Here is a 14,072-nt window from a genome sequence, read left to right on the forward strand (position 1 = left end):
TGTGTCGTTCTGTCTTTAGTATCTAGTATAGAAATGTTCATTCCGTAGAAAGTATTTTTGTATAACGTACGGCATCGACAAACAGTGGTTTTGCATTATAAAATTCGTTATTAGTTTTTTCGTAAGTTAAGGTCTCGTACTGACCGGAGAATCGCGGGTTTAAGTACCGTTCAATTATTTTATAGTTGACTTTTTTGGTTTGTAATACGAAGGTAACTATTTATATTTCGTTAATTGGCAACGCTGTTGTCATGTGAGTCCATCTGACGGTTCCATCGTAAAGTCTGACATTTTTGACGATATACGTACTCAGAACATTTTGTCCCACGGACGCTATTTATTTATTTTATATTCAGTTGAAAGTTTTGTCTGGGCAAAAAATAGAACTGAATCGTGAACATTTTTGTACGATGATTTTTTACGATTTTCGACATGGATTATCACAACAAGAGTGCATCAATCAACTTAATTTGTCTTTTGGCGATGAAGCTCCATGTATCGCACCGTGTATCGCAGGTTTAGTGAATTCAACCGTGGTCGTCGAGTTTCGTGAAGGTCGTCCAAAATTGGCTGTTGTACCAGAAAACATCGATACTGTGTGCGGAATGATTAAGCAAGATCGTCATGTCACCTATTTTGAGATTGAGGTATCCATAAGAATTAGTTCCACCAGCATATAAGCGATTTTACATGAATACTTAGCTGTGTGAAAGTTATGTTCTCGTTGGATCCCACACAAGTTGACAATCGCTCAAAAAATGCTCGTATCTATTGGTGCAAAGAAATTTTTAATAAATTGAATCACGGTGCTTCGAAAGACGTTTATAAAATCATAATAGGTAACATATCATGTATATATTCGTATGAGCGCGAAAATAATTAGAAGTTGACTGTATGGGAGTTCCAAGATGAACCAAATTCAACAAAATTTGTTCGCACACAAAGCACTTCAAAGAAAATAGTGGCTTGTTTCTTCGGGAAAACTGGTCATATTGCAACAGTGCCATATTGCAAGAGTATCGTAGAACAGTAAATTCTGCTTGGTACACAACCATTTGATTGTTAGAAGTCCTCGGTTAAATAAGGAAAAAAAAACAGAGACGGAGGATTGTTTTTCATCATGACAATGCGAGCTAATGCAACAAGAGACTATTTGAGCACTCACAAGATCGACTTGTTGGGTCATACGCTGTACAGCGCTGATTTGGCACTCAATGACTTCTTTTTGTTCCCATCCGTGAAGAATAAACTGCGTGGTCAACGATTTTTGATCGCCCGAAGAAGCTATTGAAGCGTTCAAAAATCATGTTTAGAAGATATCTCATTCGAAGCGTATGCAGATATATATTGATCATTGTGGCGAGTACTTATAAACAAAAAAAATATATATTAACCGTATTCCCGAAATATAAATCCTGATCCTCGTATGTTATGGAAATTTGTATATACAGATGTATAACATCAGGTTACATATTAGGTGTGTTGGTAATTATTGTTCGGTCTTTAGAATAGCTTTCTTATTCTGTTAGCGTTATACATGTAGGAATGTTCGTCGGGTCGGTCAGTCGGTCGAAATGTGTGGCTGCCGCTGCGATTATTTGTCAGAACACTCACTATTATTTTTGGAAGGAATTTGCACGAGAACTGAAAAACACTGGTTGAAGAAATACTGTTTATTTTTAATATTAAATTATACATGTGGTCGACGGGAGAATTGACAGGATATTAGGTTAGGTAGAGGAAGTACGGTAGCGCTGTGGAAGTGGTACTATTACAAGGGGAGAGAGAAAAGAAAAGAGAGCGAGACGTCGTCGTGATGGTCTTTTATCGTCTGGAACTGCATGGTACCAATCCACCGGCGTTGCCATCCTTTGTTCTTGCTGGTGGTGAATTAGTGGTGGCCTAAAGGGTCGTGGCGGTCGCCACATACATTTATACTTTTTTTAGTCCGGTTTTGTGATGCTACAAGCCATTATTTGCTGGTAGAAACATAAACACGCCCAACCATGAGAATATGTGACTCACTCTTCAAGATATAATAACGTCCAGTGGGATGAAAACATTTAGATGAAGATGCCACACAAAATAAACTATTGGCGGAAAAGTTGAATGTGTACAGAATCCCAATTTGTGAACTATTACAAGCAATGGGAAGATCAGTTCTAGATGAATTAAATGAGGTATTATAAATGTGGTGGCAGTGAGTTATAACGTATCATGTGTGAAGCCAAACTATCGACTGCAAGGTTGGTGTCGTATATTATGAACAGTTAAAATCCGAAAAAATAATATTGATCGTCACCTGAGTTAAAATAAAACATTTAAGAAGTTAAAAAATGGCTAGACGAATGTTTTTTTTTTGTAGGAGGTTAACTGTCCTCTACATACAAATAGCGGCAAGTTTTACGTATATTTTGGGAAATACTTAACGAAAAAGGTGTAATATAAATTATGTTAACGAATAACGAATTTTATATTGTTAAATTATTTTTAGACCCTTAGTAACTAGTAAATATTATATTAGGAGTGGAGTTTCGATTGTTTCTGTTTGGTTATTCGCAGATATCTCTGAAATTGGTATGTACTTTTTGATGTATGTTTGGTGTTGTAGCATTTTGTTGTATATGGGACAAAATAATAATAAATAGTAAATGCCTGAAAGTTAGAAGTATATATTAAGTGTTAAAGTCGGATCACAAGTAATTAAACAAACTACAATGTGTAGACAAATATATTTATTAATATAATTAATATAAATATATAATATATAGTTCAAAAGCTTTTGTCGATAAGTATTAATGAATTATTCTGTGTATATAGACGCTAATCATAGAATATCCTAAAGTTAATTTTCTAAACTCATTATTTTTGTTGTCTGATAGGAAGAAATTTGTTGCCCAAGTACATCAAAAGATGTCAGAAAATTGCGGTGACGGCACTCTATCGGTTTTGACGGCTTAAAATATTGGATACTGTACTAAAATTTAATATTTTCTCACTGTATAAACCTTACCTGTACTTTCACAAATATTTGAAAATGAAATTAGCCCAATCGGTACAGCCGTTCTCAAGTAACAGGTTAATTGAAATGTTCCCGGCCTGACATATAGATGGCGCCACTAGAATTAAAGCCATATGTTTTTTAGTTAGCACTATTCCTCAGAAGATGCGTGTATAAATTCTACAGCTGTCGGATCGTTAGTTTCTGAATTATAGCATTTTGAGTGTAGCAATTTTTGTTATTGTGAAAAAAATGGATAAAAAGGAATTTCGCGTGTTTATAAAATATTGCTTTTTGAAAGGAAAAATTACAGTTGAAGCAAAACACTTGGCTCGATGCCGAGTTCACGGATACTCCTTCAGGAAAATCCACCATCAAGTATTGGTATGCTAAGTTTAGACGTGGTGGAATGAGCACCGAAGACGGTGAACGCAGTGGACGCCCAAAAGAGGTTGTTATCGACGAAAACATTTATAATATCCACAAAATGATTTTGAATTATTGTAAATTGAAATTGAATGAAATGGGAGACACTCTAAATATATAAATTGAACGTGTACATCATATTATTCATGAATATTTGGGTATGAGAAAGCTCTGTGCAAAGTGGGTGCTTCGCGAGCTCACTTTTGACCAAAAACAAGGACGAGTTGATGATTCGGAGCAGTGTGTGAATGCGACGTGTGACAATGGATGAAACATAGTTTCATTATTTCACTCCGAAGTCCAATCGACAGTCATACGAGTGGACTGCACACGATGAACCCTCTCCAAAGCGTGGAAAAACGCAACAGTCGACTGGCAAGGTTATGGCGTCTGTATTTTGGGATGCGCATAGAATAATTTTCATTGACTACATTGAAAAGGAAGGACCATTAACAGTGACTATTACATAGCGTTATTGGACAGTTTGAAGGACGATATCGTCGAAAAACGACTGCATTAGAAGAAACAGAAAGTGCTGCTCCACCAAGACAATGCACTGTGTCACAAGTCAGTGAAAACGATGGCAAAAATCCATGAATTGGGCTTCGAATTGCTTCCTCATCCACCGTATTCTCCAGATCTGCCCCCTAGCGACTATTTTCTGTTTTCAGATCTCAAAAGAATGCTCGCTGGGAAGTAATTTTTGTCGAATAAAGAGGTGATCGCCGAAAGTGAAGCCTATTTTGAAGCGAAAGTCAAATCATACTTCAATAATGGTATAGAAAAGTTAGAGGTCGCTATAATCAGTGTATTACTCTTGAAGGGAATTATATGGAATAAAAAAAACTAATTTAGCCAAAAATATGTGTTTTACTATGGTAGGCCAGGGACTTTTCAATTGACCTGTTATTAGCGAGACCAACGAACAGCAATATATCGATTTAAAATACTTAATCCGCGATTCTTTCCAGTAAGCATTCCGAATATTTCCAGCATTAACTGACGGAGTAAAACGATGGAAATGAAATGAGGTCGTTCGGATGGAAAGATGAAAGAGCGTCATTGTCAGGAATTGCCTTTTTCTTTGTCTCTAATGACCTTGCGGTCGGAACCTAAACAAATCCTGTCCGAGGAGCCTTTGCGATCCCGGCAATCTTAACGCGAAACAATAACAGTTTTAAAGGCGAATCGCAAGAAAAAATAAACCAAAATCTCTTTCTGAATACGAAATAAAAGGATCTGCGGATATTACTTCATATATGGGGAGTATCCATATTACATCACGAGCAGCTTGCATTTTCCTTTACATTATTATCAAGTGACCAAAAAACAACTTTGTTAAATTTTTATATGTAAAATTTCGACTTAAATTTTTCTTACGTTAATCTAATGTTATAATAGAAATATCCATAATGTTTAAAAAAAAACAATGTTTAATATTTGTGACTGTTCTAGACAAGAGTGTAAAATCGGACAAGGATCATGATCCCAGTCAGGGGGTCAGTAACCAAATACAAAAGTAAACAAAAAATTAACCAAAAATTAAAAGTGTCATCAGGCCAATTATTACATAAATACGTATATGTGAATATAATTTATTTTAATCCAGATAACCGAGACCAAACAAGATAGACCTCTAAAATTACATATGTACAATTAAAAGCTTATTAATATAGCGTAGTTTCTTGTACTATATATTTGATAGTTACTTTTTATATAAATTTTTAGATACATCTGAAGACTTTAAGAACTATGCCTAAAAGTTGTTTTTACTGAAAATTCGAATTTCGCTCGTATTTCTAAAAATATTTGATATACATTAAAATAATGGCATGTTTTTATGCCGCCATATTTACCAGATATGAACATATCAGCCCATTTGGAGAGATTTTTTTGCCATCTATTTTCCAAGAAAAGTATTAAACAAGTCACTGTCGAAATTCATTAAAGATACCTTAATGAAAGTGTCAGTACATAAGCTAAATTAGCTGCTAGATAGGGTTGCTTTACTTTTTATTTTATTGATTTGAAAGTTCTAGAAAATAATGACAAAATATCAGTTCAGTAAGAAATAATTTTTATTAAATTTGTCTTGTATTTCTATCGTATTTGAACTAAATTATTAGTATATATAAAGAAGTACATGTTCAACAAGACGGCTTATATAAATATATGATGTATATCTATAAAAGTTATAAAAAATAATTATAGAAATATCTTTGCAGGTATAAATAGCTTTGACTAATTTTTCGTCTCTTCTTGCTTATAATTATTGTAAAGTTTACAATATGGTAATGCTAATGTCAATTTTGGCTAATTAAATATAAATTATTATCACTTTCTGAAAAAATATGGAAGAACTTAAGGTATTTATAGTTATAATATTTTTGTTTGACACTATATTTTTCTGGGCACTGTTTTGTACTGAAAATGTTGAGTTTAACACCTATCCAAAGGCAAACTTAACTTTTCTGTATCACGTTGGTGCAACTTATTTGGCTCATCAGTTTCTTTGACGTCACATCCGTTAACTGTTTCTGAATTAAATTCTTTAGGCAATAACGTCGAAGTTACTTTCTTGTCGACTAGATACGTTAACAGCATGTCGATCTCTGGCAAATGGCATCGATACAATTATATTTAAACTCAGGCCTGTACATCGCCGCTTAAATTTATTACCCAGTCCTATCGAGTCCAAAGATTCATTTGCGTTCGAACACATATCCTTAACAATAAACATTTTACCGTTCGTGACGGACAATGGAAAACGGATCTGATAAGAACGTTGTTTGCGGTTTGTTTTGTACCAATTTGGAGCAGAAGATGATAGAAAGTGACACTAAACGGACAACGATTGTTTGAGTTGTCCGGGATAACGATATGCAAACAGGACGACGGGAAACCGGGCAGAGGGATGGGGCGGCGGTCGTAGCGAGTGAGACGTAATGTGCGAGACTGACGGTCCACATAGTTGAGCCGTTGTTTTGATTGGTGAACAATATGTACGCCTTTTTTATAATCAGAGTTGTTTACAGATCGCGAGGTTTAAAAAACCGTTAAAAATATCTTATGTCTTAGTATAATTTTAGTTATATATATATTATTATTTTATAAAATATTACCGATCAATTGTATTTATTTTATCTTTATATGTTTTATCTCTACGAGAATTATGATGATTAATCAATTGGTGTTAGTTAGTCTCGGTTAATTTCGAGAATGGCTGGACCGATTTGGCACAAAAATATGGAATAATTGTCTAAATAAAAAGAAACAATTGTGTTTTCCCATATAGTGTATTAACACGTCAATTGAAATGTCACCGGCCTACCGTAGTAAAACACATTTTTTGGCAAAATTATAATTTTTTATTCAACATAATTCCCTTCAAGGGTGATATACTGATTATAGCGACCCTCCAACGATTTGTTCTTTGCTTCAAAATAGGCCTCAGTTTCGACGATCATCTCTTCATTCGACAAAAATGTATTCTTAACGAGCGTTCTTTTGAGATCTGAGAACAGGAAATAGTCGTTGTTTTTGGTCAAAAGTGAGCTTGCGCTGCACCCACTTTGCACAGCGCTTTCTCATACCCAAATATACGTGAATGATTTGATGTACATGTTCAGTTGATATCTTTAGAGTGTCTGCTATTTCATTTAATTTCAATTTACGGTCATTCAAAATCATTTTGTAGATTTTTTAAATGTTTTCGTCGGTAACAACCTCTTTGGGCGTCCACTCCATTCGCCGTCTTCGGTGATCATTTCACCACGTCTAAACTTAGCATTCCAATCCTTGATTGTTGATTTTCCTGGGGCAGTGTCCGAAAAATCGGCATCAAGTCAAGTTGTAGCTTCAACTGTATTTTTTCCTTTAAAAATCAATATTTTATTAACACACGAAATTCCTTTCTATCAATTTTTTTCACAACAAAAGATGCTTCACTCAAAATGCTATACTTCGCAAACTAATAATTCAACAGATCTCAAGTTTATACACGCATCTTTTGAGGGTTAGCGCTAACTAAAATTCATGGATTTAATTCTAGTAGGGCCATCTATGTGTTATGCCGGTAACTTTTAAATTGACCTGTTATATACCTAGAACTTTATATAGCTTTAAAATCCGAAAATACTAGATTATCAGCACTTAACCGAGGTTGGTGTCAAAATATTGGATGATGTTTATATTATTTAAGAAGTTATAGGCATTTTGGGAGATATGTTCCTTTGTGCTAGCCAGTAATAATTTTAAAACAGTAATTAGTGAGAATGAACACTATTATTTATTAGCATTTGGTTATTTAGAGCAGGAGGGTAAGAGTTAAGTTTTATTAATTGAAAGACATTGCAACTTAATTTCGATATCAATGTTGGGAACTTAAATAATATTAATGAATTATTGTTAGATAGGAACAAGCTTTAGCGCAACTTTACTTTGATTAGGTATGAATAGGTGTCTTTTATAAAGGAAACATAGTTAACTTGAATAAATATCAGTAGAATTTCGAGCGTTAATTCTCAATAAATTAATAAAGTAAACTAGATAAAGTCCACAATTTCTATGCGTTTATTTTGCTCCTTTTTCTTCCAGAGCTGGGAAGCTTTACCGCCAGATACTGCCACTTTCACCCCCGACATAACCCCGCTGATTTTATCGGCACATCGAGACAACTATGAAATAATCAAGATACTCCTCGATCGGGGCGCCACCCTACCGATGCCTCATGACGTACGGTAAGTTCATCCCAGATCAATAAACGCCATTAAACCCCGGTACAAAGTACTGGGACGGTTGTTTTTTTTTCTCGAGCCAACCGACTGGATGGTCGCCGAAATCTACGTCGATATAAAACGGGTGAATTAAATTTCTTCATTAAATTGATCACGTTTTAAACGGAGCGCCCTTTTTAAGTAGAAAGCTCCGGTCGTGCCCAGACCCATAAAAACGGATATCTCCAATAAATTTATTTCGAATAGAAGCGTAATTTCGTGTGCATGAATATTTTAAAGCGTATGAACCGACGGGAACTGTCATTTTCAATTAATTTTCGCAGTGGCTTTATGAAAACTTTTATTTCAGTTTCGACACATTGACTGAAAAGTCCCGAGCGTAACAAGGAAAGCGCTTTTTTTTTGTTCGAAGCTAGCCTTATTCCTCAACGTATTCTCCATCAAGAACCACACAATCATTCCAGCGCTTGCCTCAAAATAGGCTTGTCATCGGTTTCTCCTCACTCAAATGACGATCATTTTGATTCTGCAATGATTGATCCATTTTTCATTCACTGTCACTTATCGCCGCAAAAATTCTGGTTTGTAACATTTCAACATGGTGAAACACTAATCAGAATCATCAACACGTTCTCGTTTTTGGTCAAAAGTGAGCTCGCGCGGTACCCACTTTGAATAGAGCTTTACACAAATACTTATGCAATATAAAACCGACACGTTCTTCTAATATTCTTACGAGGTTTTCTAACTTATGCAAGTTCACTTTTCCATTATTCAAAACGATTTTGTGGATTTTTTTATGTTTTCTGGTGTTACCACCTCATTTGGACGTCAACTGCGTGCTGTATAATCGGTGTCTCTACCATCACGTTTGAAGGCGGCAAGCCATCGTTTTATTATTGTTTCTGATGGTGCGGGGTCCTTATAACACTATTCAAGCCATTGCTACGTTTGAACGGTGTTTTTTCCCATCAAGAAGCAGTGTAAGATGAAAACACGAAATTGTTTTTTATCCATTGTTTGAAAATAACAAAGGTAGTATCACTCTTAGAATATCATGAAATTGTAACAACTGCCAATGCGCAATAAAATTAGTGCCATGTATGTGTTAGACCTGGGGCTTTCAACCAATTACGGATCTATAAATGCTGATCATAATGCATCATCTTAGCATCACTTGCAGATCTTTACGACGAACTAGTGACAAAGATTACTATAACTAAATTTCGCAATTCATTTAGAGAATAATAGAAGATTAAAACTAAAGCACATGAATAAATAATGACCGTGACAGCCACAAAAATATTGCTTTATAATTATAATATAGGCTGCTACTAAGTTTTAGTAGAAATAAAAGTAGAAAATTAAAAAATTCGTTATGTAAGTCAAATACTACCAACCAGAAACGTTACGAAATATTGAAGACATTTATCAGTCATTCAAACATCCAAACCCAACGTCTGAATCGTTTGACTTACTTCGATTTTGTTTGGATTATTTATCTTAAATTAATTGCAATTAGCGGCTCGGTTTTATGCAATTAATGGGAAGATTGTAAAAAACTAAAGAAATTTAACTGGGATCTAACAAGGCAAATAACCTAAATTTTCCACAATCGATTTGTCGATGCTAATAAGTGTGACTGTACATGAGTTGATAGTAACTAAAACACAAAAAGGTATAAATTGAATAAAATTGATCAATATTATTTTATTCTTTAACTTTTAGTGCTTATGTTAAATGAAAAATGTATCCGCTATTATTTGCAAATACTTCATAAAGTACCTTAGAAAATCTGTGTTTAGACATTTCAACGTATTAAATTCTCCTATATATTTTTAAACTAGATCTTTGATTAGTTTCTTACACTGCAGTTTTAATACATGGTCTACCGTGACCTTATTAACAAGACACTTTTACACCTTAAGACATAGTAAAAGAAGAAAATCTTTGTTGTCTTTAGGGATGAAATAAAAATTAATTCTAAAACAACAAAGCCTTCAATCGGATCTTCAATTTGTAGGCTTATTGTTTTCATTTAATGTGTTTCTATCAAATAATCAAAGATTGCCAGTCACCAGAATATAATTGCTGCAGATTAGGCAACAGTAAATTTAATTATCGAATTTTTGTATTAAGGGTCAATCATATCATTACAAATTGTGAGAAAATGTAATTCAGGGGCCGAATATAAAGTTAGATAAAATAATATGAACATCATGTAATATAGTCATCCTGTTGCTTATTGGAAACACTGGTTCCCTGTAAATAATGCGACTCCTATGTATTGCTTAGTTTAAATGCTAAGCCTTGTATATGTCATGCTTGGTTCTGTAATCATCTCGGTTAGCAGGAACATCTGTGATGAAAACAGCTCAATTGTTTAACGTTTCAGGAGCTATAGTATCCACAGTAATAACAGTATATAGAAAACATTATCGATGAAGAGGAATAGTGAGCCTACAAACCGGATTGCTTGATTTCTACAGTTAAACACGGCTCTGTTTTGATTCAAAGGGAAGCATGTAAAAGTATTTTGTTCACTTTCGTCCAGAACTTTTTCACTATAAATAGTCACTTACAGTTTATTAAAGAAAACTCCACAAACCCACTTCCGAATCAAAAATTAATTGAACTTATTTCATTACCATTTAAATTATCCAATAAATATTTAACAGTTCATATTTGCAGTTCTACCTATATTCTCAGGAAAATAAAAAATTTTATATAAAATTCGGAAACATTAAAGAAATATTAGAGCTCGATACATTTTATCAAAAGTTGTAAGTCATCAGAAAAGAAACGCAAAAATTCAACCAACAGTAAATTTTATAACCGAATATTTACATTAAAAGTGTATCATATTTTTGTATATATATATGTATATATTATGTATATATTTGAATCATATAACAGTTCATTTTTGCAGTCCTAGCTATAATCCTAAAAAGATTTTTAAAAAATATACCAGGAAAACTCGATATAAAACGCTGAAAAATTTGAAAAATATTAGAGCCCGATACACTTAAATGTAAAGCTAATTCTCAGGACTCCCATCTCGTAAAAACCAATATCAAACGTATATAATACTCGGGACGTACGAACGAACTTATTAATATAAACGAATGGGTTTCCGTCGACGTTTCTAGCTGCTCGACAACGTTCCCAATGGCATTTATTTCGTATTATCTGATGTAAAAATTCCTAATTGATTAAATAAACAGTTTCACGCCCTCCATTTTCGCCACGACTTTATCGGAAATAACGATTTTAATTAGTAGAGATAACGCAACAATAGACGACGAGTTTTTTGTGCGTTTATCGAATTGGTTCTCGCTTTTGAGCGATCAATTTTAACAGATTCGGAGGTTCGTTCACTCCTTGGCTGTGGTTTTTTCTTCTAAATGTTGTGTCTAGTATGTAATGATAATACATGGCTAACATTAAACCGTTGTTTTTTTTTAAATTATTGAATTTATGGATCTTTAACTCTCAAACAAATTCAGATACTCCAGTCGCTGAATTTCATTGGTTAGCTTAAATTACCACTACAGGCAGCTGTAATGAAAATATTTTATTAACACAGCATTTTATTGGTCGGCAATTTCATACGCATCACGTGACTAAACTCTGACGTCACATACTACTGACCAATTAAATTTCAAATAAAACCAAAACGTAGTTTTTCCGAACCATTTATTAATATAAAATTCTATATAAATACAAATATTATACAATATTAAAAAGCTAAAAATGGCTGCAATCTAATTGGAAACATAACATATCTCGTGGCAAATATAATCAAAATTGTCTATAGCTCTTTCCCCTTTATTATATATTTTAAAGTGCTATCAATTTAAATAAGATGTATTAAGGTTTCTATATTTTTGTTGCCTCATACTCAAAACATAGCGGGACAGCTGAAAATCTGTGCCTGTTAATTTACTTACTTGTTCAACACAAAAATGTATTGTGGCAAGTTATAATTATTTTTACAGTGTTATTACGAAAATTATGAAAGGGATAATTGACAGAGTTAAATCATATGATACACGCCAGTATGCATAAAACACTAAGAAGTAATATTATAAAGAACAGCAACAAAAAACTAAAACGTATGATATATATCTAAATTACATTTGTGCTATTATTATAATAAAATCAACAAGTTAAAAAGACAGCCTAAATATCTATTAACAATATAATAAACAAAATATTTCCTCGATTTCGCCTATTTCAGTTTAGTTAAGCTAAAGTTAAGAATATACTTATACACTAAACAAATTCATGTGGTTTGGTTCTCTTCGATCTTCTGATATCCTACGTGTTTTCCAGTAGCTGTATTGCTTCCATATTGCTGTGATTTTGCAACTTTATTTCATGTTTTAAGGCCAAATCTTGTATCACTTCTTGAATTCATTTGATTCCAAGGTCATCCTACACCTCTTCATTGGTTACGCAGCGATAAGTATTGGTAATAACTTGTAGGGCTTTGTTTTGGGTTCCTTGGATTACTGCTTGGTTTGATGTCTTAGTGCAACGCCATATTTGTACCCCATGGGTCTAAATTGGCTTTATGATTGACTGATAAACCAGTATCTTTGAGTTTAGGTCAAGTTGAGAGAATCTCACGACTCACCAGTACAGTTACTCGACTTTCCGTCTAATCTTCTCCGCTTTTTGTATGTCTATATCGACTTGTATTTCTAGGTATTTAATTGATTCTGTCTCAGGAATCGGGCATCTGTCAAGTGATATAACTAGGTTTTTATCATTTCGCCGCAAAGCAGAATTAACATGAGCGATTAAGTTGTATTTTGCAGTCCCAAGTCCATTTGTAGATCTTATTGACCACTACTGTGGAAAAATATTCTCTAGTTATATGTAGATGATAAGTTTACCAAGTCATCTAACAATTATATAAAAATATAAGTAAAACAAATAGTTATATTGGTTATATTGCTTGTGAATATATAAATAAAATAAAGTATTCATAAACAAAGTGAGCAAACATAAAAGGTGTGTAGTATACCAGAAGGAAATTCCAAAGAACTTCGGCCAAATAATATTCCAGCTGTGCAACGATTAAGACTTGAACTCGACAAAACTTAAAATTCTCTCAAACAGGGTAGATAGATCAGAAAAGTCCCAATACAAGATGAAGGAACATAAAAATGAGTAATTCGTAATAAATCGGTCCATGTTAATTTGGTGTTGCTGCGAAATGACAAAAACCAAATTTTGTCACTTGGGGGATACTTGATTGCTCAAGCAGAATTACCTAAGCACCTCAGAATACTTCTCGGTGATTGGTTAAATTAGAAACATCAAGTTAGGAATAAAGCAAGCTTTTTTTCTTCAAATGCGGCCAGTTTTCGGCAATTTCGTCCTTCAAACGGTCCAATAACGCTATGTAATAGTCGCTGTTGATGGTCCTTGCTTTTTCAATGTAGTCAATGAAAACTACTCGATGGGCATCCCAAAATACAGACGCCATAACCTTGCCAGCCGACTGTTGCGTTTTCCCACGCTTTGGAGCGGGTTCATCGTATGCAGTCCACTCGAATGACTGTCGATTGGACTTCAGCGTGAAATGATGGAGCCATGTTTCATACATTGTCGCATATCGGCGCAAAAACCCGGGTTTATTACGCTTGATCATCTTCAAATACTGCTGCGAATCATCAACTTGTCGTTGTTTTTGACAAAAGTGAGCTCGCTCATATCGCTGATATAGATTTAATCCTAGTAGCACCTTCTATGTGTCAGGCCGGGGGACTTTTCAATTGACCTCTTATCAGTATTAATCCCATACTCGCCTTGCTTGTGTTTTAATGTAAATAAAACAAACTAAACATAAAAACTAAAGTAAACAGCTTCATAACAATTGTTTTTATAGATATTCAAGT

General features: G+C 33.9%; 1 protein-coding gene across 3 annotated transcripts in view; it reads left to right on the forward strand.

Moving 5' to 3' along the window:
- Trpgamma (Transient receptor potential cation channel gamma) overlaps nt 1-14,072 on the forward strand; it is a 249,720-nt gene that overhangs the window by 128,472 nt on the left and 107,176 nt on the right. For all 3 annotated transcript variants that reach the window (XR_013007620.1, XM_076417087.1, XM_076417086.1), the window contains exon 5: nt 8,024-8,166. Coding sequence is in view for 2 of the 3 variants with exons in the window: in XM_076417087.1 (XP_076273202.1) it covers nt 8,024-8,166 (143 nt within the window). In the remaining variant the exon portion in view is untranslated. The remainder of the gene's footprint in view (nt 1-8,023; nt 8,167-14,072) is intronic.

Source organism: Rhynchophorus ferrugineus, unplaced genomic scaffold (assembly GCF_030347505.1).
Source record: "Rhynchophorus ferrugineus isolate W39M unplaced genomic scaffold, kcgeb_rfMv2 rfM11, whole genome shotgun sequence".
Classification (NCBI taxonomy): Eukaryota; Metazoa; Arthropoda; class Insecta; order Coleoptera; family Curculionidae; genus Rhynchophorus; species Rhynchophorus ferrugineus.